This window comes from Platalea leucorodia (assembly GCF_965183815.1).
Source record: "Platalea leucorodia genome assembly, chromosome: 17".
In the NCBI taxonomy this organism is placed as follows: domain Eukaryota; kingdom Metazoa; phylum Chordata; class Aves; order Pelecaniformes; family Threskiornithidae; genus Platalea; species Platalea leucorodia.
The window spans coordinates 7,867,130-7,891,714 of record NC_138839.1 but is presented as its reverse complement, the minus strand read 5'-3'; the positions used below and the strand labels follow the sequence as shown (position 1 = coordinate 7,891,714).

At 52.9% G+C, this 24,585-nt stretch overlaps 1 protein-coding gene across 1 annotated transcript in view; it reads left to right on the top strand.

Annotated features, from left to right (window-relative positions):
• The window catches only part of IGSF21 (immunoglobin superfamily member 21), a gene marked incomplete at its 3' end in the record, with an annotated part of 41,497 nt that overhangs the window by 15,093 nt on the left and 1,819 nt on the right, over nucleotides 1-24,585 (top strand). The window contains exons 2-6 of the mRNA XM_082328747.1: nucleotides 9,033-9,145; nucleotides 16,772-16,893; nucleotides 20,782-20,900; nucleotides 21,245-21,360; nucleotides 21,634-22,081. Of these exons, the coding sequence (XP_082184873.1) occupies nucleotides 9,033-9,145; nucleotides 16,772-16,893; nucleotides 20,782-20,900; nucleotides 21,245-21,360; nucleotides 21,634-22,081 (918 nt within the window). The remainder of the gene's footprint in view (nucleotides 1-9,032; nucleotides 9,146-16,771; nucleotides 16,894-20,781; nucleotides 20,901-21,244; nucleotides 21,361-21,633; nucleotides 22,082-24,585) is intronic.

Sequence of the window (24,585 nt, the reverse complement as noted above, 5' to 3'; positions counted from 1 at the left end):
GGCTGGAGGGTGGCAGCAGTTTTGGGTGGAAAGCTTTAAGGAAAATCCAGCTGCCATGGAGGAAATCTGCAGGAGAGCGAGAAATCCTGCGGGAACTGGGTTTGCTTAATTGGGGAAGGGAAAATTTGGGGCAACAGGGGAGGGCTGAGTACTTAGAGCTGGTGCAACACCATGTGCATGGAGATGGGTGGCATCTCCCACACATTACACCTCGTTTTTGCCAAAATCTGTTGGTGTTAGCTCATGGGATGGGAATAAAATTGGGGTGCAAGCAAGCCTGGGTTTAGAGGAATCTGCCTTAAATAGGTGGTGCGGGGGTTTTCGAGCAGCACGAATGGCAGGTTGTGCTGCAGGCAATCAGCCCCTATTTGCATATATGCATACGTGCAAATGAAGAGCACGATCTCCATTTAAAAAACAGAGCATCTGAGGTTGACCTGGTTGACCCAGGTGTGTTCTGGGCTTCGTTTTGGCACCAGCAGCTGCTTGCACAGCTGGGGAGAGGCCAAGAGGTGCTGGCAAAGCCATTGCTCCGAATCAGTGATGCCACTGGGTTTTTGGGGGAATTTGGCTCTGCCGGACTCAGTTCCCTCCTCCTCTGGCACAAGCCATCATTTAGGACTCTGAAAACCCCCAAAATACCCACCCAGAATGGCCAAATCCTTAAATAACCCCTAAATGGGGATAAAGGAACAAGACTGATGAGCAACGTAATGATGACAAACATCCTTCCCTTCCAAAAAACCAAACCCAACGACCCATCACAGGTCATGGCCACCAATTTTAGCAGCTATAAACCGCAGCTGGGTGCTTCAGCGCTGCGCTAAAGCATTATATTTTAATGGCAATATCAGTACTGTGAAGATGCAGTAGTAAAATATACTCCTTCCTCCCCCCCAGCATCGTTAGGAGATGGAGGCATGCGTCGTAAGCCGTTGGCTTTACGGTGATGCGCTGAGCACGCCGGCAGTCTAGGGGGGAGAAATTATAAATAAAACTTTACTGCGCTAGAGTAAATGCTGCTAAACATACTTCACGTCTGCGCGGCAGCGGGAGATAAATATTCAATCTATAATTTATGTACGTGGCTCCCCAGGCTGTGCAGGGGGGCCTGGTAGCAGCTAATGAAATACGATATATCAAGAAGACTTATCAATGCAGCAAGCACAGCCCTACTGATAATCTGCGTGAGGTGCTGAGACCCATCTTCTTCATGTTGACTGCTCTTTTTGGGGGTTGATTTATGGGGTTTTGGGGTTCGGTGGGTGTTTCTTAAGTGGCTGTTGGTTTTGGTTGGGTGTCTGGTCTTTCTCCATGTGTGTGCATGTAGAGAAATGCTCATCTAGAGGTAACGTCAGTCTTCAGCCGTCGGGGTGTTGAAATATTACCCAAATGGAAGATAATTCCCATTCATCCCAGTAAGGTATCCCCAAAATCCTACTGCTCCCAGTTGTCCAGTGACTGTTGCTTCCCTCCAAACCTCCTTTTTCTTGCATTCACCCTCAAATTGGCACTTCACCACCACCTGGAGCATCTCTTGTTTTGTAGTTGGTGGGTTTGGCTTCCCAGTGGCTCACATCTCTCGGGGTGGGCAGGATGCGGACCTTGGCTTCGTGACTTCAGGATTTATGCCACCAGCGTTGCGTCTCTGAGTTTCTCTCTGAGAAATCGCTTGATTTTTACGTTGAGGGATCCATTGAGCATCCAAATGATGCATCCAAGGTCATCCTGGGTGTTTGTAGCAGAGCATGAGCTTGCTCCAGCCGAACGCTCCGGCCGTTTTGCCTCTAAACTTCCATCTTTTTACTGGAACGACCGATTTCCTGAGGATTTCAGGCAAACGCCTTGACGGAGATGTAGTACAAGCACTAACTTGGCGCCGTGAGTAAAAGGAGCTGAGCTAGAAATGGGCTTTCTCATCTTGTGCTCCGATGAGCTGGAACAGCCTTGCCGATGAGCCTTCGCTTAGAAAAGGCGTGATGAAGACGTTAAAGCGGGTTTTGTTTCGGTCCGTGCCCAAGCCGCGTAGCTGATATGAATGGCTCTATCTGCCACGGATTTGTTTGTCGGGAGACACGCACCAAAGGTGGCAACAGGCTTGTATAAAGCTGGTGTTTACATCTCTCTTATTAGCTGGTGCTTGGTGATGGATAGAGCTGGTGCTTGAATAGCTGATAGAAGGAAATGGGAGAGGGAAGGGTGAAAACGCTGGAAGGAAGAGATGGAGAAGGGGCAGGAGACGGATGTTGGAGAGGGAGAAGGAGACGACGCAGCATCACAAGGCTCCCATGACCCAAATCACCCATTGCATTTGCATGCCCAAAGTGGCCCAAACTCTCCCGTTCTGTGGCCGAGGTTATTTACTGTGCCAAGGTTGTGCTGTTGTGCATGAAAACCCCACTGAGCCAAAGCATTTGTAACGTGTTTTTAGCCCAGCGTGATCCATTTTGAGCCTCGGTTTTCGTTTCTCTGCAGCCTGTGGTGGTGCTGCACCATACCAGGGCTTAGCTATAGGCGCTGCTATATAAGATCCAATCTCTGCCCTTAACAATGTAAAAATGGCTGTAGTGTTCATAATGAGGACAAAACTGATCTAAAAATTGATTTTTCTTAAGACATATTGACATAACTCTTTGGGCAGCCCTTACGTGATTGCACAGTGTTGAAGATGCTCTCCATGATGCTAAGACGGCTGCACACAAGTGATGTTGGGTACCATGGCATGGCACAAAATTAGGCTTTATTTCTTTTTGGCTAGGGTATTTTTTTTCCAGGAGAAATCCAGGATTTAAGGAAAAAAAGGAAAGCTGTGGACAGTGTTCAGAAGTCCCATCGCAACTGGATTTTGTCACCAGCATTGAAATTGTTGGAAGCTGGTTCTGGTTTTCTCATTATACACCCTGAAACAAAGCAGAGAGCTTTGGATTGGGACATGGTGATAAATTTTGACCACTTAAGCTTAAAAACCTCATCATTTTGTAGAGTTTTGACAGATTTTGATCATTAAATCCTAACTGCAGCAGACCCTTTAGGGTCTCTCTGTTCCCAGCAGACCCGATGAAGTGGTTTTCTCAGTTAATCTTGATTTAAAAGGGGTCAAAAGGCCAAACCGGCCGCGCTCAATCAATGTATTGATTAAAATTATTGATTTACATTACAAAGAGCTAACAAGACACAAGACACGTCCACAGGCGCTCTCAGGTTCAACATCCCCATTGCATCCTATTTAGTTAGAGAAAAGCGTACCAAAGCATATTCTATACAAATCCCATATATATTCTATACGTCTGCTCCCTGGCTTTGCAATACCTAAGGATTTAGGGGCCGGTTTGGTCCAGCAACCCCCATGAAGAATAATTAGAGGTACAGCTGCAAAGTGTTTCCTCCCACTTATGCAAATGGGTGAGGTAAGAGGCATCTAATTAAATGTTTGTACTTTAATACACTGCGATGTGAAGGAAGATGAATTTTAATTACCAGCTCTTAATTGTTTGGTCGGCCTGTTAATATCCTATTTACACAGTATTAATACAATTTGCTCTCTGCCAGCAGGGCTCTTCCTCGCGGCGGGTGGTGCTGGGTTTCGTGTCTTTATTTCACAAAACAGACCCATTTTGCAAAAGCCAGTCCAATTTTTGGGTGGGCAGTGGTGGATTTGGGGATGCTCAGCCCTGCTGGCGCTCAGCTTTTGGTTTTCTGGAAGGAAAGGCTGGAAATTCAAGCAGAAGTCAAGCAGTTCATGCCTTTAAAAACACAAATGGGCTCCCCCCAACCCATTTTTTCCCTTGCAAAAGGACTGTCTCCTTTGGAAGTACGATGCTGACTCCATCTGTCACATCCCATTCCACTCGCTGTTGTTAAACCTGTGTTAAAACACTTATTCCTCCAGTTAAAAAAAAAAAAAAATCAGTGCAGCAATTTTCCAGGAGGAAAAGCTCAAGATTCAGCAAAATTTGGCCACTCTGAATTGGGACAGATGCGAATCCTTTGCCAGTTCTTGCCCCTTGCAGCCCTCCCGGGTTAGCAAGGAGAGGCAGCAACACATTATAATTGTAAATCGTCCTGGAATATCATAAATAAGGCATCGCCGGAGCTGGGGAGGGAGGGAGGGAGGGAGGGAGAAGGTATTTGCTGTGCTTACAGGAATGGGAGCAACTGCTGGCGTTTAATCTTTAATGAACAAGATGTTGCAAAGTGCTGCAAGTCAAAGCGTGTTTGCTTAATGCTCCTCAGCCCTGGTGCACAGCGGGTGACATCCGTGTCCCCGGGGCTTCACGCATGGCCGTGAACCCTTGTACACCGGTGATCTCCCCTTGTGCCAACCATCATCTTCCTCCAGTGGAGAACAGGGAGCAGGATCAGTCCCCACTTTTGGGGGGGGGTGATTTGCAATCCTTTAGCTTCCCAGCTGGCTCTTCTGCAAGGGGCAAAGTGCCTCCTCAAGCAGCAAATGCCTTAAATCCTGCAAAATGATCAAAATCAGCTTTGTGCTGATTGGGGGGGGGGGGAGGGGGCTGGTCCCTTTTCCCCCCCTCCTCCTTGTATTTGCACCCCGAAATACCATCCTGGCCCCTGCTTGGAAAAGTGAGTTCCGGAAGGCGGTGGAGGAATTGGTGTGAATTATGTATGAGCCCCGCTAATCATGGGCTGATTAAAATGATGATGTGTTAATATTATCTCTCCCCGTCGCCTCTGCCGAGAGGGACGTGTCGGCACCTGAAGGATGGGGAGGATGTGGCGGGAGCAGATGGGGCAGCTGCGTCCCCACGTGTCCTCTCCTCTGGCTCCATCCCGAGGCATCGCTCGGCTCTGATCCCTGGAAATGCCGCTTGACCGTCCCCTAATGCAAGGGTGGGGACAGGTTGAGCCTTGGGGACGTGTGCCGAAGGGGCAAAGCCCAGCCTCAGCTTGAGGTTAGCTTTTTGAAAAGCGGTGGGAGGTGAGAAATCAGGGAACAGCAGCACCGGTCGATATTAATAGATTAATATTTAATTTAGATTTAGCTTAAATCTAGGCATGCAGGGAAGACATGGAGGGGTTGCTTTGCAGTGCTGGGACACGCTGAAAGGCTCCATCACCCTGAGGTTTTCAAGGGCACCCGGGGTGCTGCGGTGGGTTGCCTTTGGGTGTCTGCCAGCTGCCCACCCAGCTGCTCTCTCGCTTCCTCTCCTCAACAGGACGGGGGGACCTCAGCCTTTCTGGAGGGTTCAGTCACACATGCTGCATCCCGAGAGATTTCCATGGAGTGATTCGCTGCTCTCACGTGCGAAAATCCCCGATGGGATGCTCAAACGGGGCAGAAACGGGGCTTTCTGCCAGCACCTCGGTGGAAGCATCCGGCCGCATCCTCCGCCTGCACCGCCGGGGTGAAACCTGCCTCCTCCCTCGCAGCTATTTTGTAATTGAAAGCGCTGAGCATGTTACAATGTGCTCCTTTTATTAATGTGTCACTCCTGATTTAAAAGGACATTTCATTTCTCTCTCCCTTCCCCCTCCTTTTTTTTTTTTTTCTTCTTCCTTAAACTGGATGTCACAAGAATTCCCACCGCTCGCTAGCAAAAATATTCTTTTCTCTCCAGGGATGCGATCTAATCAGAGGGCTGAATTTCCATAGGTCAGAATCTAATCAGAGGGTGGCCCGGCACAGCTTTCGCTATGAAATATGTCTTATTTAAAAAGAGCAAAGGGGAAGGAGAGGAGCCGTGGGATTCAGAGCTGCCTTTGGGATGCTGCTAACGTGGAGGATGATGGAGATGTTGGGTTGGGCTCCTCCTCTGGAGATGCAAATCTGATGCTCAACCCTGTTTAAATAGTCCTTAAAATTCAGCAATACCTGTCACCGCTGGTTTCTTCTCCCCAGTAAATCCAAAAAAGGGACCAAACTGGGGATTTTGAGGACTGGTGACACTTCGCCGTCCTCCGCTGTCGGAAAGCAAAGGGAAGAGGGAGATGAGGGAGGAGAGTTGCATGTCAACCACAGCAAAACAGCAGGTTTTGGACGGCTCCATCTGGATTCCTGCTTTATTTTCGGTGCCTGGCTGTATTTTCCTTGCTTTTCCCCCTCCCCTACACACATCCTTAGCATTTGGGGGGCTGGCTCCTCCGGGAACCACGCATCTGCTTCTCTCTGCTCTTCTTCTCGCTCGTGCTCTTTCCCTCTTCCTCTTCCCCATCTTCTGGGGTGATTTTGCTCTGAATTTGGGCAGCTGATGCTCTTCAAGCGAGTGGGGTTTTGCTTTCCCTCCCCTTCCAGGCACCGTTGGGGCTCCGGCATCAGCCCTCTGCCGGGTCCCCGTTCCCCCCGGCACCGGTGCAATAAATCACAGAGCTCCAGAGTTTCGACTTTGCTGTGCAGGAACTGCTCTGGAGGAGAAGAGCAGAAGCATCCCGTGGTTATACTCCACTATTTCTAAGGACCAGATGTCCTCCCAGCACAGCCCAGCCCGAATTACCAGGTGTAGAGGTGGGAGCTGGTGGGCTGCAGCCCTGTTGCCATCTCAAAGTGGTTTTGCAGCACAGTGGAGGGAACAGAGCAAAAATAAAACCCCTAATTTGGCTTTTTTGAGCTGTCTGGAAGAGGCAGGTTGGGGATGTGTTTGCAGGGGGATTTGCTCAGGTAAATGCTTGTGCCAATGCATTTGCTGCACGTGAGCGGAGGTGGGTGGCTGGGGCCAGCCCAAGCTTGGCTGGTTTTGACTTTAAAAAGCCACCAACCATCCGGAGATGGTCTAAGCACCACCAAAATGCCTGGCTGGACTGGGATGGGGATGCTTCAGCTTCCCATTGCCATGCACAGGGTCTGAAACGCAACGTTACGGGCAGAGGGATGGCAAGCCATCCGGAGATGCTGCGGTTACAAGCCGGGAACTCCTGTATCTCAATAATTCGCGGGCGCGAGGGAAAATGCAATCTTAGCTCTGTCTTTGTCACCCGTTGGTTCTGCCGCCGGCTTTATTTAATCGCCCTGTTGATCTGTGCCGGGGGCAGGAGGGAGATGTAATCTCGCCCGGCGGCTCCCAACGCTGGTTGATGAACAGACAGAGCTTTTCCACACATATGGAGCCTCCGTCCCCGGCGCGGATCCATCCCCAATTTCCTCTGGGCAGATGCCACTGTGCTGCAAAACGTTTGCTCATCCCCCTCCCTTTGCTTTCGTGCCTGTTGCTCATCTTGCTTTTGGAAATGTCAAAAGCAAAGCGAGGGGAATCGGGGCACCCGCTGCGAGACCTCGCCTGACCTTCCTCGCATCCCTCCTTCTCCCTCTCCCATTGCCTCTCTACATCTGCAAAGCCCCGAATTCGAGGGGACCGCGTGCTGCGTTGGCAGCCGCAAGGAATTAATCCCCGCTTTAGCGTGCTAAAATAAACCTTGTCCAGGCGAGGAGAGAGGCTGGAAAGAAGCCGGCCCCGAATGAGCGTGGCTGCTGGCGGGGATTTGGGTCACTGTCAGCAAGGAGAGAGGCGTCGCGCTGGGGTTGCAAAGGTGCAATATTAAACCCCATCTTTCTGTGCACCATTTCAGGGCTGAAAACAGCCTTTAATTTAGCCCCCATCCCTGCTTGGCATTGCTAGCTCCCATGCACCCGCTGTGCAGTGCTGCAAAGCACTCTCCAGCACTCACCGCCACCAAAAAAAATGCACTTTTTTCCAAATTTCCTTGCATCCAGCTGATTGCAGCAGCAAACCCGCTTTTGCAGCCCCTCCAAAAAAGCAGCGCAAAGAGGGTTTCTTGAATTTTACAGCCCCGTGCTCAATATTCCGGGCCACGCTGCCTTGCTGTTGCAGCAGGCACGTGTGCGTGCAGCGTGCTCTCCTGCAGGTTGTGGTTGAGATTTATTGCAAAAACACCGGCAACTTGTTTTACAAGTGATGCGAGCCTCGAATCGCTGGCTGCGGGACACAGAAAATCACCTTTCCCTCTTTTGGGGGATCTTCAGGAGCCTCAGTTTCTGTAGCCCCATTTCCAAACCTGCTCCCATTTTCCAGGTGCTCTGGGGTTTTTCAGCATTGCTTTTCCACCTGATGCAAGCAGTAATTAAAAAAAAAAGGATTTTTGCAGTGGGTTAAGGGCTGTTTTGGGGTGCCCTGGTTGCAGATGGTGTCAAACAGTGCGGTCAGGGCAAGGATGCTAAAGAAAGGCTTGGATCTTCCGGGCTGTCAGTCCGGTATCTTCCAGCAGTAGGAGGAAATAGAGGAAATTAAAATAGAAATGCAATTGCCTGCCCTCCTGACCCTGGCTGCTCCATGCTCCTGCAATAGTTTTGCAGCAAATCGAGGGGAAACGGGGAGAAAACGGCCAGATGGAGCCGCCCGTGCTCTGCTTTTCCCTCTGCTACGAGGACAAATCCTGCATCCAGCTATGGGGGAGATGGGGAGGAAGCAGGCTGTCGGCCAAGGCTGGGCTGTAAAACCTCAGGCTGGGCATTGCATGTCCTCTGATTAATCTGTTGGACCCGTTCCTGTGAGAAATGAGTAATTCAGAGGGTTTTAAAGCAAGCCTGAGTGGAGGAACTTCATCTGCAATGGGGAGAGAACGCGTGTGGGGCAAATAATGGTGGAGACAAAGTCAAAACCAGTATCTCGGTGGAAAGGATGGGCTTGAGTTTGCAGGTGGGAAAGGTGGCTGGTGGGATCAGGGCTTTGTGCGGGGATCAAGGCGAGCCGCAAAATCTGGGCACCCAGTGTGTATTTGGGCAAACACGGTCAGTTTTGCAAAGCTGGAGAGAGGAGCAGCGAAATGGTCGGTCCTTGCATTTTGGTGCCGTAAGCTGGTGAATAAGGTCAGAAGGATTTTCCCCAGCTGGTGCTTTTTTGGTGCGTTGGGAGCAGCCAAAATTCTTCGCTGCAAGGGGGCAAGATGCCACGCTGATGGGCTTGCCCATGGGTTATCCCTATGTGGGATGGAGCTGGTGTTTGCTCCCCATAGCAGAGCTATGAATACCATAAAACCATTTGAGAACAGTATTTTAACCCCCTGCCCCATCCTTCTTCAGCAGCTCACATCTCTTTTTCTCCCTTTTTTAACTTTTCCAGCCTACCTGACGGTCAGCATCGAGCCGCTGCCGCCCGTGGTGGTGGGAGATGCCGTCACCCTGAAATGCAACTTCAAGACAGATGGGAAGATGCGGGAGATCGTCTGGTACCGGGTAAGCGGCGCCGGTGCCTCCTCCCTGCCCTTGGGGACGGGGATACGAAGCCACTTGGCTACTTTGCTCCTGTACAACAGAAGGTCAAGGCTGGATGGCGGAGCGAGGCAGACGGTGCTCTCGCTGATGGGAATATCGATTCAGCCAAGCAGGCAGGCAGGCTGGCCTTTGAAAACCTGGAGGGGGGAGAGGTGTAAAATAGCTTTGCAATCATCCTGAGGGCTTTATAAGGCTTTCTTCAGGCGTTTTGTTATGTTTTCCGGGTGGATTTGGGGTTGGCAGGCTCGGTGCGGTGCTGGGGGTTTTGCACCGAGGGTTGGTGCCGGTCGGGGTTTGGGAGGCGGGGGCTTGGGTCAGCACCGCTGTGCAAAGAGGATTTGCATGTTGGGTGTGAAATGATGCAAAAAAGAGGGTGGTTTTCGTGCTGTGGGGGAAATTATGCAAAATTGCGGATGCTGGGGGCTTGGGGAGCAGGGCTGGGCTCGTCACGGGAGAGCTCAGCACTGAGCCTCCCCCAAAAACCTTTCCCCTTCCCGTCCCTGTCCCCAAAACATCCAGGGGTGTGGGATGCTGACCTGGAGCAACGCAAGATTTGTAGCATCTGGGCTGATTTGGGGAGGGGGGATTTGGAGGCTGTAGCTTTCCCCCCTGCCAGCATCACTCCCACCTGCACCGAGCCTGGGTCAAGCCTCAGGTATAACGGTGCGGAGCAGTACTTTTGGCTTTCTCCAGGGAATTTCAGGATAAGCTGCCAAACACAAATAAAGCCCCCGCGTTGGTTTGATCAGAGAAAACTTGAAGTTTTCCAGAATGGGAAAAACTCAGCTCTTTGCTTGCACGTTTCCTCGGGAGGAGGCAAAGAAAGAGCTCATTGGGCTGGTGGCATCAGCCCTTTGCCAGAGGATATTTTTTTCTTGGTTTTACTGTCTTGTTTCTGCTCCCTGAACAAGGAGCATCTCTGCCTTAAAGCTCTTCTTCACATCCAGGCGGGTTTATAAATAGGAAAAGGTGCTCTCTGGACTGATATGTATTCAGTTGCCAGAGCGTGGTGCATGCACAGGAGTATTTCCATCAAGTCCTGGCTGTTGTTTGCTATAAATATGGGTATTTAGGTGTGTAGGGGATGCAAGCAGAGAAATATCAAAATATAAACCAAAAACTTGCCCGAAACCTAAACTGCAGGTTGCAATTGGCTTTGTCTCCCCTTTATTTTGGGGAGGAGGCTCTTTGCACGGTGCTCCTTCCACCAGTGCTGCCATCTCCACCAGGTTTTTCCTTCGCTTTTCCACTCGGTAATATTGGATTAACCCACTTTCTCGTGAGCTGGGGCTGGATTTGCATAATCCCCCCCTTCGCGGAGGGATGCTGGAGCCCTCGGTGAGAGGATGACGCGCCGGGGCGGCCGAGCAAATTACGCTCCGAAAAACCACGGAGAGAGCAGGAGGGGAAAAAATAACTCAGCTTTTATTTTTATCACTGCAAATCCCCCTTTCTTCCAGTTTTTTTACCCCCCCTTCCCTTTTTCTCCTTGCCCAGGGAGCTTCCCGCATTCAGAAAGTTGGGATTTTCATAGAGCATCTCGGGATTTCCCAAATTCCCTCCTGATTTTAGGGTTTTTTTCCCCCTTTTTCCCCCCATCTTGTCTCACTCACAGACTTTTGCGGCTCCCCCGGTGCAGGAGGTGATGCATTGTCTCGGGCGAGCCGGGGTGGAGATGCTGGGGCCGCGGAGTTATATTTATACCATTTGTAAATCAGCCTGACAGCACCTTTGTGTGCGGCACCGGAGCAGCGGAGCGGGGTGGTTGCTGGGACTCACTGGGGCTCCCGTTTTCCTCGGTTTATTTTATAGCGAGCAGAGTGAGCTCGTTGAATTTAAGGATGCAGAGCTACACCAGGGACGCACATCGAGTTGCAGGGGGGGAAGGCAAAAGGAGGGGACTGCGGCAGCAAACTTAGCAGCAGTTTGGTGTAGGGCATGGGGTGGGCGCATGACCCATCAGGGTGCATGCGTAACTCACAGGGTAGGTACATAACCCATAGGGTGGGTGCATAACCCACAGGGTGGGTGCATAACCCTTCAGGAGCATGCATAACCCATGGGGTGTGTGCATAATCCATCAGGGTGCACCCGTAACCCATAGGGTGCATGCATGACTCATTGGGAGCATGCATAACCCATCACGGTGCACCCGTAACCCATAGGGTGCATGCATGACTCATTGGGAGCATGCATAACCCATCACGGTGTGTGCATAACCTGTCGGGGTGCAGGGTGGGTGCATAACCTCTGGGGTGCATGTGTAATTCATTGGGAGCATGCATAACCCATCAAGGTGCATGCATAACCTGTCAGGAGCGTGCATAACCCATCGAGGTGCATGCGTGATTCATGGGGTGGGTGGATAACGCGTGGGATACATGCATAACCCGTCGAGGTGAATGCATGACCCATTGGTGTGCATGCATAACTTGTCAAGAGCGTGCATATAACCCATGGAGTGGGTGCATAACTCGTCGGGTGCGTGCATAACCCATGGCGTGCATGCATAACCCATCAAGTTGCATGCATAACGCATCAGTGCACGTGCATAACTTGGCGAGAGTGTGCACAACCCATGGGGTGGGTGCATAACCCGTTGGGGTGCATGCACACCGAGGCTGAAGGCTGTGAGGTGCAAAGGAACTTCTTACCACGGGTAAGGCAGGTAAAACCCCACCGAGAAGCGCCGTGCTGCAAACGGGCACCCCCCAGACCCCTTCTCCGGCAACTCCCGTGGGAGCCCCGTGCCCGAGGGACACGAGCAGGGGTGGCAGCAAGGAACAATGTTTTTCTCGGGTCAGAAGATCCCTCAGCATGAGCCACCGCTCCGGGTCGCTTGAAATGTAGAAGACTCGAGGAGATCTGGGATGAGCAAAGGGGCTTTTTCACAGCATAAACAGCAACACGCACCATCTGCAGAGGTGTTAATTAACATCCAACCGCCCCCCTCCTCGGTAAATTCATCTCCAGAAGGTGCGATTTGCCCGAGAACATGTGCAAGCATCGGTCCGAACCCCTTGCACATTAGGCGAGTGCCCAAAAACCCTTGCAGGGGACGAGAGTGGTGGTATCCTTGCAAACGAGGTTGTAATGAGGCCGGGAAGACGCGGAGCTGTCAGGCTGTTAGCTGCCTCCGTCGCAGGCGTCTCGGGGGTCGCACTCGAGACCTGATTAGTATGGTCACTGCCACGCCGCGGCAAGGGATGGGGAGGGAGAAAATTACTTTTTGCAGCAGTGCAGAGCTCTAAAAAAAAAATAATACAGAAGCAGGCGAGGGAGGGAAAATCCTCCGAGTCTCTGTTCTGGCTCTGTACAGACATCTGGCAGCGGCGGGGGAAGCAGGCAGCCGGCAGCAGCCAGCCTGTACACACAGCCGGGGGCTCGGATGAGATGATGGTAATTGCAAAAAAGTGTTTTGCAGATTTTTGGTGGCAGGCGAGGGCCGGGCATGATTCCCCGGCAGAGAGCAGCGCTCCCACGCTCACCGTCCCTCTGCCCGGTGGGGACCGGGGGCTTGGCCTGGGGAGGTACAGCAGCGAGCGCTGGGGACGGAGGGGAGCCCTCGGCTCCGGGGGGAGTTGCTCTGCCTCAGTTAATTAGAGTTTGGTGCTCAGTCTAATTAGCAAGAAGGAGAATAACTCAGAGCCGGGGCTGGTGTTGCTGTCTGCAGCGCCTGTGCACAGGCATTGCTTTCTGTAGCACCCATGGTGCACAGGCATTGCTTTCCATAGCACCCGTCGTGCACAGGCATTGCTCTCTGTAGCACCCACGTTGCACAGGCATTGCTCTCTGTAGCACCCATGGTGCACAGGCATTGCTTTCCATAGCACCCGTGGTGCTCAGGTATTGCTCTCCGTAGCACGCACGTTGCACAGGCATTGCTCTCTGTAGCACCCATGGTGCACAGGCATTGCTCTCCACAGCACCCACGGTGCACAGGCATTGCTCTCCGTAGCACCCATGGTGCACAGGCATTGCTCTCCGTGATGCATGGGCATTGCTCCCCCTAGCACCCATGGTGCACGGGTATTGCTTATTGTAGCACCCATGCATGAGTGTTTCTCTCTGTTGCACCCATTAACATGGCCTTTGCAGGTGGGGGGACGTACACCATGACCCCATGGGTCCCCCTCATCCCATCTGCCGTTCTCCCCATCCTTTGTGCAACACCTCTTGTTTTTCAGCTTCCTGGCTCGGTGCACGGGAATTCCAGAGCGTTTTGCTCCATCGAGGGGATCGTCGGGCTGGTCCCTGCCCGGCAAATGCCCTGGGGCTCCAAAACCCGCAGCCATGGCAAGCAGGGGCCGATGCATTACAGATGTTGGCGGCACCGCTCGGAGCCGCCTGATCGATGGTGACAAAGCGCGGTCCCCGCGGGGGCTTCCTCTGCCATGGCCCATTAGGAGAAATGAGACGTTACAGCCCCGGCCGGCAGCTCCCGCCGTGGCTCCAAGCGGGAAATGTTGCTGGTGACAGTGATAAAGTCACTGCTCGTAGCAGCACCGGCTCCAGGGGAGGGGGAAGACGGGGTGAAGGAGCCAAGCAAAAGGCACCCGACGTACTGAAGCGGTTGCAATCCCCTTCCTACGCCGTACGATGCTGCTGGGAAAGCCCAGAGCCTTGGCAAATTTGGGGATGCGCGGGCTGGAGGCGCTGGGATGCTACTTTTTACCTCTCACTCCTGGAAAGCATGTCCCAGAAATTTGCAGCCCTCTCCAAATTTTCACGCTGACCCAATTCACAGCAGGTTGTGCCTCTGATTTATAAAGCCGCTCCCCTTTAGGGAAAAGCTCTGGAGTTTTACACCTGTGGAGAAATTCTCTAAAATCTGAGCAAAGCTGCTGATGGAGAGATCTCGGGCCGGTAACTGCGAGAGGTCTGGCTCGTGCCATTCATCTACACGCCGGCTGGGTCGTCTCTGTGCCTCTGAGATGATAATTTAAATGTCAGCATGGGGAAGTCTTTTAATTCCTCATGCTCAGGCAGGGAGAGAAGGTCACAAGCATCAGCACAGTTTATTGAGCTCTCTATTACCGCTGGGCGAGGGCAGCGCTCCGGCTCCGGGGAGGTAGCGGGGAGCCCAGGCTGCGCCTCCCAAAATTGCACGACCCCCCTTGCAGGATTGATTCAATCGTGCATGTGGTTTAGCGATGCTGGAGAGCGGGTACCACCATGGGTGCTGTCCTTTGGGGGATGGAGATGGGTCATGGTGCTCATTCTGGGATCAAACCATCCGGATTTAGGCAAATAAATCAACTACTTTGTATTTTTGGAAGCCAGATTTAATGCCGGTAGTGTTTTGGGTGGCTCTGAGCAAGGTAGGACCGAGTGGTCCAGCAAGCTCAGGGCAGGAGGAGGGATTTCAGCCAGCTGAGCTAAATGCAGATGCTCGAATGAGCTGGGGTGGGAGGCAGAAAAAAAGCTAAACAGGGTTTTCCGGCATGACGCGTTTCTCCCCGCGGCTGCGATGTGGGACGCTGCAAACCCCGGTGCTACCCCATGAGCACGCTAAGCATTGCAGCCACCCCTTGCAGCCCCTTTAGGGTATTTTCCCTCTTGCCACAGCAAGTGCTTGTTGCATTTGCTTGGGGAAAGGGTGGAAATTCAGCCCCAGGATGAGGATGGCTGAAAGAGTCCGGACCAGAGCCCAGCGATGCCCCAGGGTGCTATGGAGACCTCCTGTCCTTTTACAACCCACTTTGTCCTCCAAAATCCCTCCTCCCCATCCCCTTGGGCCCTCATCCATCACTCCCGGATGCTTATCTAACCCACCGAGCATCCTAGCGAGAAGCTCCAGCAATATTAATGGTGCCAGCGTATTTTGGGGACAGCAAACCGCCGGGTCGCCGGCGAGGTGAGAGCGACGGGGGAGAGGCAGGAGGGGGCTGCCTCCGCGACGGCGGGAAGGAGCAGCAGGTTAATGTCTCCCTGCGCAGTGGCAATCGCCGGGTTTTTGTCAGGAATAAGATTTTTACTGGAGTTTATAAATAATGCAGCAGGCAGCCTCAGGCTGCCTGAGCTCGACTCCGATGCTTTAAATGTGCCTTTTCCTCTCCCCGTGCCCTTTTTCCTCCCACCCTTTGGTGTGGGCACATAATTAGGGGCAATTGCCATCGGATGCTGCTGAATTATCATCCTTTTTTTCTCCAGCACTGAGCTTGGCCGTTGCTGCACCCCCATGGGGTTCACCAACAACTTAATATGTAGCTCCTCTCCAAAAAAATTGACCCCAGGGTGCAGATAAAAGGTTGAAAGTAGGTCTAATCCCTGGAGAGAGACTATTTTCTATGCGGCTTTTCATAGGAGCCTATTAACTGCCTGTAATCCCCCGAGGATGCGACCGGGCTGCAGCATCTTCCCTGCCGTGCATCCTCGGGGGGATGCGAGGGGTCCCGGGGGGGTGAGCGGCAACGTGAGCGATGCTTTGAGCTGCATTTTTCCCATTCCCTTCTTCGGATCTGGCTCGAGGCTTTGCCCACATCTGTCCAGATGTGCTGGGCAACCCGCGGCTGCAAAACTCCCGGTCCATGGGCATCACCTCCACCGCTCCCCATCCCCTTCCCCTGAGCATCCCGCCCCGCAGCAACCGCTCTGCTGCATCCCCAACATAATCCCTAGAAAACCCTGTGAGATGATACACGAAGAGCTTCTCGATCCGGGAGCAGCTCCAAGGTTTCTCCCTAAACCCACCCCAGGGCGTAAATAAAAGTCGGGAAAAATCAGACGCGTCCTTGAAAACTTCCCCTCGTTCCCAAGGCCGGAGATTTACAACTCCGATAATTCTTCTTGCGGTTCTTTATCCCGCGTCCGTGCCAGCGTGTATTTTCTTTGCAATAAAAGCCTCAGCCTCAGCGAATAAATTTGAAGAGGTGGTTTTAGTGACAGCTTTTCCCACCCCCCCCTTTCTTTTTGTGATAAAAAAGGGGGGAAAAGAGAAAATTTGGAGTCAAAGTTGAGTTTTACCCAAGCGGGGAGAGAAGTGCTGGGTGGGGAGAGTGGGGTCTCCTCCCGAGAGATGCTGGTTTTGGGGGGTTAATCCCCAAAATCCCCTTCTCCTGTGCCTGGCCTTTTAAAAAAAAGACTATTCTAACCCTCTGATGGATCCATCTGAGTCCCAAAACGCCCATCTCCCATCTGCGTTGCTTTCCTCTGCCTTTTTCTCCTTAATTTTGTACTAAACCTTGCTCCTCGCAAGAGGGGGAGATAAATCTAAAGGCAGGGAAGAACCGAGTCCTCCCCGGTCCTAAAAAGAGCCTTTTTCCACTTAAAAATTACAACCCCAGCGAGCGGCTGGAGGTAGGAGTTGGCGATGTGATAACCGGACAGAAACGTGCGGGTTTTGCTTTTAATCTCGGCGGGCTCATAATAAATAAATAATATTTATTGAATCTTAATAAGACTATTAAAAATAAGAATAGTAAAAAATATATTAAATTATAGTATTATATTAAAAATAAAAATATTTACGTTAAAATGTTAAAAACATTAAACATCTTTTAAAAAAATTAAAAAGCAGGTGCAAAGCTGCTCATGCATTTGCAAAAGTGGCTGCGGGCATCTCATAGAGGTTTATTTTTTTTGCAGGTCACCGACGGTGGCACCATCAAGCAGAAGATCTTCACCTTCGATGCCATGTTCTCCACCAATTTCTCGCACATGGAGAATTATCGGAAGAGGGAGGATCTGGTCTACCAGTCCACCGTGCGGTAAGTCACCCCGATGTCACCTCCTTTGACATGTTGGCTGCTTTTTAATGCCTGTTTTTAGGATTTGGTCCCCATTTTGGGGCGGTTGAGGGTATTATAGCAACACTCTGTGTGTCCTCTTTGGCTGTCGGTGGGGTTGTGTTGCGTTGCAAAGAAATTGTCGTCTCTTAATGCGCTGTCACCAAATATCCGAGGTCTGTCCCTATGGTCCTGCTTGTCCCTAGGGAAAAGGTGACATCGATGGCGATTTCCAGGGGTGAAAACGGGCAGAGAAAAACAAGGCTTGGGGAGAAAAAAATAAAAGGTGTATATATATATATAAAAAACAGGCGGTGTGGAAGCTTGTCTTTGCTTTTCTTCCAAGTGCGAAATCACTTGCAGGAGTGTCAGCTTTATTACTAATTACACACTTGCTTTATTGCTGGTGTTATAAAAACAAAACTGGAGCCTGAAAAAAATGTCAGGGGGAGACTTAATTCAAGGCAAAAAGGCTGGGGTGATGTATTTATTTTTCACATTTTTTTTTTCTCTGTTTCCTTTTTAAATTAGAATTTGTTAATGGGATTTCGAAGCTCCTTTTTTCCAGCGTGGGGTAATAAAAATTCTGTGCATGGTGGGGAGAATACAGTTGTTGCCTCAAGGTGATGCGATGCTTTGCACCTGCGAATGTCCGCGTACGGGTTGAAAAGGGCTCGGCATGGCTCGTCCCGTCAGATGAGCGTGTGTGCAAGTGTGAAATTCTTTCTAATTCTTTGGAATTTGAATTTTGGGGGTGTTTTTGCAGGTTTTTCTGCTACGCTCAGAGCTATTTTTTTTTTTTTTACAAGCAAGAGCAATGGTGTTGGATGGCTGCATGGGAATAAATGTGAATACAGGGTGGAGATGAAGGAGGAAAGCAGGGCTGGAGAGGAGCTGCTCAGGGGCTGCTCAGGGGCTGCTCAGGGGCTGCTCAGGGGCTGCTCAGGGGATGCTCAGGGGATGCTCAAGGGTTTCTCAGGAGGATGCACAGATCTTGCTCAGGGGAGGCTCGGGAGATGCTCAGGGGTTGCTCAGGGGAGGCGCAGGAGATGCTCAGGGGTTGCTCAAAGGATGCTCAGATGATGCTCAGGAAGATCAGGAGCTGCTCAGGTTGCTCAGGCGATGATCAGAGGCTGCTCAGGAGGATGCTCAGGGGTTGCTCAGAGGATGCTCAGGAGGGTCGGAGGATGCTTGGAGGATGCTTGGAGGATGCTCAGGAGGGTCGGAGGATGCTCAGGAGGGTCGGAGGATGCTCGGAGGATGCTCAGGCAGTGATCAGAGGTTGCTCAGGGGGATGGATGTTCAGGAGATGCTCAGGGACTGCTCTACTCCTGGAGTTCTATTTTCCCATGTAGCACAGGTTCCGCTCAGCCGCTCCCTCGGATGTTGTACAAATTTCTGACACGACTAATTATTGTTTAGAAGACGTTTTGGCGGCTTCACAAACGGATTACACATTCCCTAACTCAGCAACCTTGCTTTCCTGCCATAAACCCAGCAGTTTTGCTCGGCGCTGGATTTAGCCATTGCTCTCCTCTAGCACAGAGCACCGGGAAAGTCGGGGAATTAAACCAGAATAAAATATCCCCCCATGCATGGAACGAGACATCCCAACCACGAGCATCCCTTGAGCAAGGGACAAGGACATGGCACCATCCTGGCGAGGCAAAGCAGGTGCTTTTTTTTGGCTCAGAAACCTCCTTTTTTCTCCCTTTCACCACGTATTGTAGAACTAATAGAATTTGCGAGCAGAAAATTTCGCCGCCCTAGGACCAAGCACTTAAAAGCATCGGTAATCGTCAGCACGGCGCCGGCAAATCATCCATGGAGCTGGGGATGTTGGCGGTAAAAGTCTTTTCACGCGGTTGTTTTCAGAGGAAAACAACAACACGCCTGGGGAGAAAGGAGATGTTTCTAAGAGGGTATGAAAAGAGCTTGTTTTCTGAATCATTGGCTTGATGCTTTTTTTGGGGGGGCAAGGGGGGGGTCCTGCCTTATTTTGGGCTCTGGTGAAGAAGAGGAGCAATATTGGGAAGGGTTTGGTGATGGGTCAGTCGCTTTCCAGCTGTTTCCACTCAGGTTTTCTCGCCCTTTCATTTTATCCTTCTGGCTTTTCAGCTTTTTTGTAATCTTTGTAATGGCACGGTCACGTCAGGGCCGTCCCACGGAGCGTTATCCCGGGCAGCGCGGCTCTTATCTGCGCGGCGCAGAGGGCTGCCGGGGCTGCCTCTTTTCATACCGGCTTTGAACGCTGCCCGTTCAGATGTGAAGAGCAAAGCCGGGAGATATCCAACCCTGGCTTTTTTTTCCCCTCCTCTGATTAAAAACCCACCCTCGTCGAGTAAGGCACTGCTTTATGAATATCTATATAATTTTTTCTTTATTTCCAGCATGCTTAGAGGACGCAAAGGACACGACAGGCAGCGTTTTGGCTTTGCAGGGCTGGGGGTCCCCTGTTTCTGGTCCCTACCGATTGCAGAAGCCTCAAAGTGCCCCAATTAGGATGATTTTACACCCAAATCCATGCACAAACCCAAAGGGCTTGTCCCTCACAGCGAGGGGCAGCGATGGAGAGGCTCCCCAGCTTGATGGGGACCGAAACCGCCAGCACCGCTCCTGCGTGCCGCTAACGAAGGGCGTGGATGATTTCCCGCTCCGTGCGTGGGTAATTAGAGGCTGGAACAGATGGCGGAGGCTTAGTTGAAAGCATCGCGACCATTAAAAGGAGCTGCCAAGCAACTGTTCACTTCGACGGGGGCTCGTTTGTGCTGGCAGGGGGCTCGCACGGCGAGGAGGAGGCACGGGAAGGCAGCCAGGGGCTTTCGGAAAGGATCCAGCAAGCCAGCGCCGTGGTCTCCCCCGCTGGGGATGCCCCGCGAGGCACACGCCTGGGTTTGCCTGGAAAAGTGAGGGAGTTTTTAAGCTGGAGGTGGCTTGCCGGGTGCTCCGTGCGGGAATTGCCCCCATCCTTGTTGCTGTGATGGGATGTTTCCAGCTGGGGAGGCAGGATGAGGCTGTCGGTGAGGCGGGATGATGCTGCCAGCCGGCAAGGTGGGATGATGTTGCCCGTGAGGTTGGATGATGCTGCCAGGCGGAGAGGTGGGATGATGCCGGCCGGCGAGGCGGGATGATGCTGCCAGCCGGCAAGGTGGGATGATGCCGGCCAGCAAGGCGGGATGATGCTGCCAGCCGGCAAGGTGGGATGATGCTGGCTGGCAAGGCGGGATGATGCTGCCAGCCGGCAAGGTGGGATGATGCCGGCCGGTGAGGCGGGACGATGCTGCCAGCCAGCAAAGCGGCTCCTTTGCAGGCAGCATGAGCGTTTCCACCTCCAGCGGCACCAATCTTTTTTGCACATCAATTCCTCTCCTGTTTTTTTTATATATGTATATATATATATATAAAGAATCTAGATAATATATCAATCGAAGCATGCTCTGGGTTTGCTTGGAGCTTGGGCTTTTGATGTTTTCTATCTGCCACACTTTGCTACAGCCGTTTCATTGCCCAGCGGTCTGTAACGTCCAGTGCTGAGCCTTTAACAGCAGCATTTCGCAGGCGTTTAATGTCCACGCTTCGTGGGTTTTTGCTCTCGGTGGTGCCTTTACCTCCCGTACGCTTCTCCTTTCAATAATGCAATTACTTACCCTCCCGAGGAACTGTCAGTGCCAGTAAACTCCAGCTGCTAAACCGCATTACACAGCTCTCCTGCAGCCTTTGCAGTTATTAATAGTTTATTGATCCCCGTCGCTGGCGAAAAGCAACCCCATCCAACGCCTTGATATCCAGATGCCGACCGCTGCATCCCCCGGGAAAATGGGGTCAGGCTGGAGCGGGGAGCAAGTGGTGAGCCCTGTTTCTCCTCCCCAGCCTCCCCGAAGTTCGCATTTCAGACAACGGTCCCTACGAGTGTCACGTGGGGATTTATGACCGAGCCACGCGGGAGAAAGTGGTCCTGGCCTCCGGGAACATATTCCTCAATGTGATGGGTGAGTGCAGCCCCCGGCTGCGTGGGACCGGAGGGGAAAGGGCTGCAGGGTCTCAGGTCAGCAGGGGTTGGGCTCATTTTCCCATCCCCGGGGACGGGGATGGGGATGGGGACAAGGATGGGGATGAGGATGGGGATGGAGATGGCGGTGGGGATGGGGACGAGGACAGGGATGAGAATGAGGACAGGGATGGGGACAAGGATGGGGATGGAGATGAGGATGGGCATGGGGATGAGGATGGGGACGAGGACAGGGATAGGGATGGGGACGGGGACAAGGATGGGGATGGAGATGGTTAGGTGTGGAGGACACCGTGCTAACGCCCCGGCTCTGCTCCCCGGCAGCTCCTCCGACGTCCATCTCGGTGCTCGCTGCCGACACACCAGCACCCTTCAGCCGCTACCAGGCGCAGAACTTCACCCTGGTGTGTGTGGTCTCCGGTGGCAAGCCCGCCCCGCTGGTGAGCCCCCGGAGGGGGTTTATCTTTCGTATACATGAGGCAAACATTAAAAAAATATATATATTAAAATATATTATATATATGTGCTGCTTTTGGAGGCAAAATAAGGCAAATAAATAGCTGCCTGCTACCCAGATCTTGCCCTGCAGCATCTTTCCATAGGGACCTCGGGAAGGAGCTTCATCCAGTGCTACCCAAGGGGGTGGGATGCTGGGGATGGCCGGGGTGGTGGCTGTCCCCACCAAGCTCACTGTCCCTTTTCTCCCCACGCAGGTGTACTTCAAGCGGGACGGGGAACCCATCGAGGCCACCCCGCTGCCGGAGCTGCCGGCCGGTGCCGGGAGCTGGGCACCCCGTAACCTCCTTCACCGCGACCTGGATGACACCAAGGTGCCGAAATCGCTGGCGGCCGAAGGGGAGATGGGAGGCGGGCGACCCCTGGCCACGGCGGACCCCCCCCGGGGGCTGGCAGCCGAGCGGGGTCCTGTCACCGAAACTATCCCCGAAACAGTGGTGAGCCGGGAGTTCCCGCGATGGGTGCACGTGGCGGAGCCCATCTACTATTTCCGCCACACGCACGCGCCCGTCAGCGACGGGACGGTGGAGGCGCGGGCCACCCTCACCTGGACCCTGAACCCCCAAATCGACAACGAGGCGCTCTTCAGCTGCGAGGTGAAGCACCCGGCGCTCTCCATGCCCATGCAGTCCGAGGTGACGCTCGGTAAGCGCAGCCACAGCGGCTGGGGTGGGGGGGGAGGGCGGTTTCTTGGCTTTTTTTGCACTTCTTGCCTTTCTTTTTGCAATTTTTTTTGCATTTTTTGGTAATTTTTTTTTGCTTTTTTTTTTTTTGCAAATTTTTTTTGAAATTTTTTTTTTGCTTTTTTCCATTTTTTTCCCTTTTCTTTTTTTGCACTTGTTGCATTTCTTTCTTTTGGGGGTTTTCAGGCACCCACGAGCCAAAGCAGGGTGCCACATAGGGCTGCACGATAATAGGAGGCGGCAATGCCGGGTCTCCACAAAAGTAGAGGTGAGGGCAGCGGGTTTTGGGGGGGGATCCATCAGGCAAGAGAAGGGGTTTGCTGCATGTTATAGGGGAGACAGAGCATGGCGGGGCTGTAGGGAGCAGGAGGGCAAAGGCAGTTTCGGGGAAGGCGAGCTGGGGTTAGGTGCTAGAAATAGGGGTGCTTGGGGGGGGAGTCCTGGGGTCTATGGGGTGCAGAGCCCCTTGTGCATGGGGGAGGTAAGGAAAGAGGCTGTGGGGCTACTGTGCCCCAAGTCCTCATAGCCTCAGGGTGCCCCATGAAGGGGAGCAAGGCCTGGCCCTGCGGAGGGGGGTGCTGAGGGCCCCCCCCATGGGGTTTGCTGGGTTGATAGAGGGCTGGGAGGGGGCTGTTGAATCTGGCGGGGGGGGTTGGGGTGATGTGGTGGGCTGGTAAGGGGGGAATTGAGGTTACTGGGGTATCAGAGCACGGCAGCGATGTCAGTGGCAGGGGGTAATGTGGACACAGCCCTAGATTTGGGGGGGGGGGGGGCTGTGCTGGGAGAAACCCCCTCAGTGAGAAGGGGATGGATGTTGGCATATGGGGGGAGGCATAGGACTGGGGGGGACAACGAGGAGCTGGTCTGGGGGGGAGCCAGGGCTGTGCTGGGTGCAGGGGTGAGCAGGGAGGGGGTGTTAAAGCCGAGGGTGGGGCTCTGTTCGGAGACCTGGTGTTTAGTGGGTCTTTGCCTTGGTTGCCTGCAGGGCAGGTGAGGAACTTGGTAGCCCCTTAATGTTACCTCCTATGGGGTGTAACTCTGGGAGGGGATGGGATGGAGGAGCTCCTCTGGACTGGGGTCATGTTGGGGCAGGGGGGGACATCTTCATCCCATAGTGACATTGCCTCCATCCATCTATACCCAGTCCCAGGAGACCTGAGGACATGCCATGACCCTTGTTGGCCATCACCACCCAACTCAGCCCAGTGGGGCTTGCTGCACAGGGGCAGCCTGTGGGGCTGATGAGGCCCCAGCAGTGATAGGGTGGTGAGATTGAGGCCAGGGCCGCCCCATTGGCTCCCAGCATGCCCAGGACCCTAGAAGAGCAAAAGCTCCCCAAGTGACCATGGGAGCTGGTGAACAGAGTAGTTAGTGGGGCCCCTCACTTCTCCCCCACCTTGGCGGGTCAGCTAGCCCCTAGGTGAGGCTGGGGCTCCCCTGCGTTCTCCTGGTTCCCCGTCAGAAGAGGCTGAGCTCTCCACCAGCTCAGCCGGTGGGCACCCTCCCAGCTTCGGGGCACCCTCCTGGGGTAGGCTGCTTCAGCCTTCCTCCCCTCGAGCCCGGTGGAGAAGACTGGGCTTTGCTCCTGGCCAAGTAGGGCACTTGGCTCACTGCATCGGCAATGATGCTCCATCTCCTGGAGAGCTTCACCTCGTTGGCTTTCCACCCATCTTTGGCACAGGCTTCAGTGTGCACAAGCTTCTCAGCTCATCAACCACCTCAATTAGTGGGAGGTTGGTGGCAATGAGGAGGTCAATGGGAGGTTGGCAGTCAACAAGGAGGGCAGCAGCTCTCCTGCTAATAGATGGCCCTCCATTATCTGGTCCTTCCCACCAAGCATTAAAGCTCTCTCCCAGCATACAACCAGCCAAAAGTCCTGCATTTTTCACACTTTAGGTGTCCGGTCTCTGGGTCTGCCCATGAGGCCAAGACTTTGATGAGTCCCCAGTAGCTCCAATACATGGAAAAGCAAAGCTCACCCCCCCCCCCCCCCCGCCACTGCTCCCCCAAATCCACAGCCCTCCTCATCCCTTAAGGTGCCTCCAGCCTATGGACCTCACTGGGTGCTCCACCACCACCATCCACACGCAGGCTTTTGGCACCACCACAGCAGCTCCCCCATTAACCTCCTCCCTATATATAAATAGTATATATACACTATATATACTCTCAATAAAAGCTGCATTGAAACCAAGACAAACCACTTGCTTCGGTACAGAAAGCTGTCTTTCGGTACAGACCATAGCATGGTGTAATCATCTGCAGCCCATCACCCCTGCTTTAACACCAGAGGGCTGGGTCTTGCATGGGTATTGCAGTCCAGGAGCACAACCGTGGTCTCTGGGGCATGTCCGTGCAGAGCATCCTGGGGCGCGGATGCCCCTTCCGAGGGCCAGTGTCCACCACCGCAGACCAAGGTGCTTTCTGGTGGCTGTTTGTCCCTTTGTGTCGTGCTAGGATGATGGC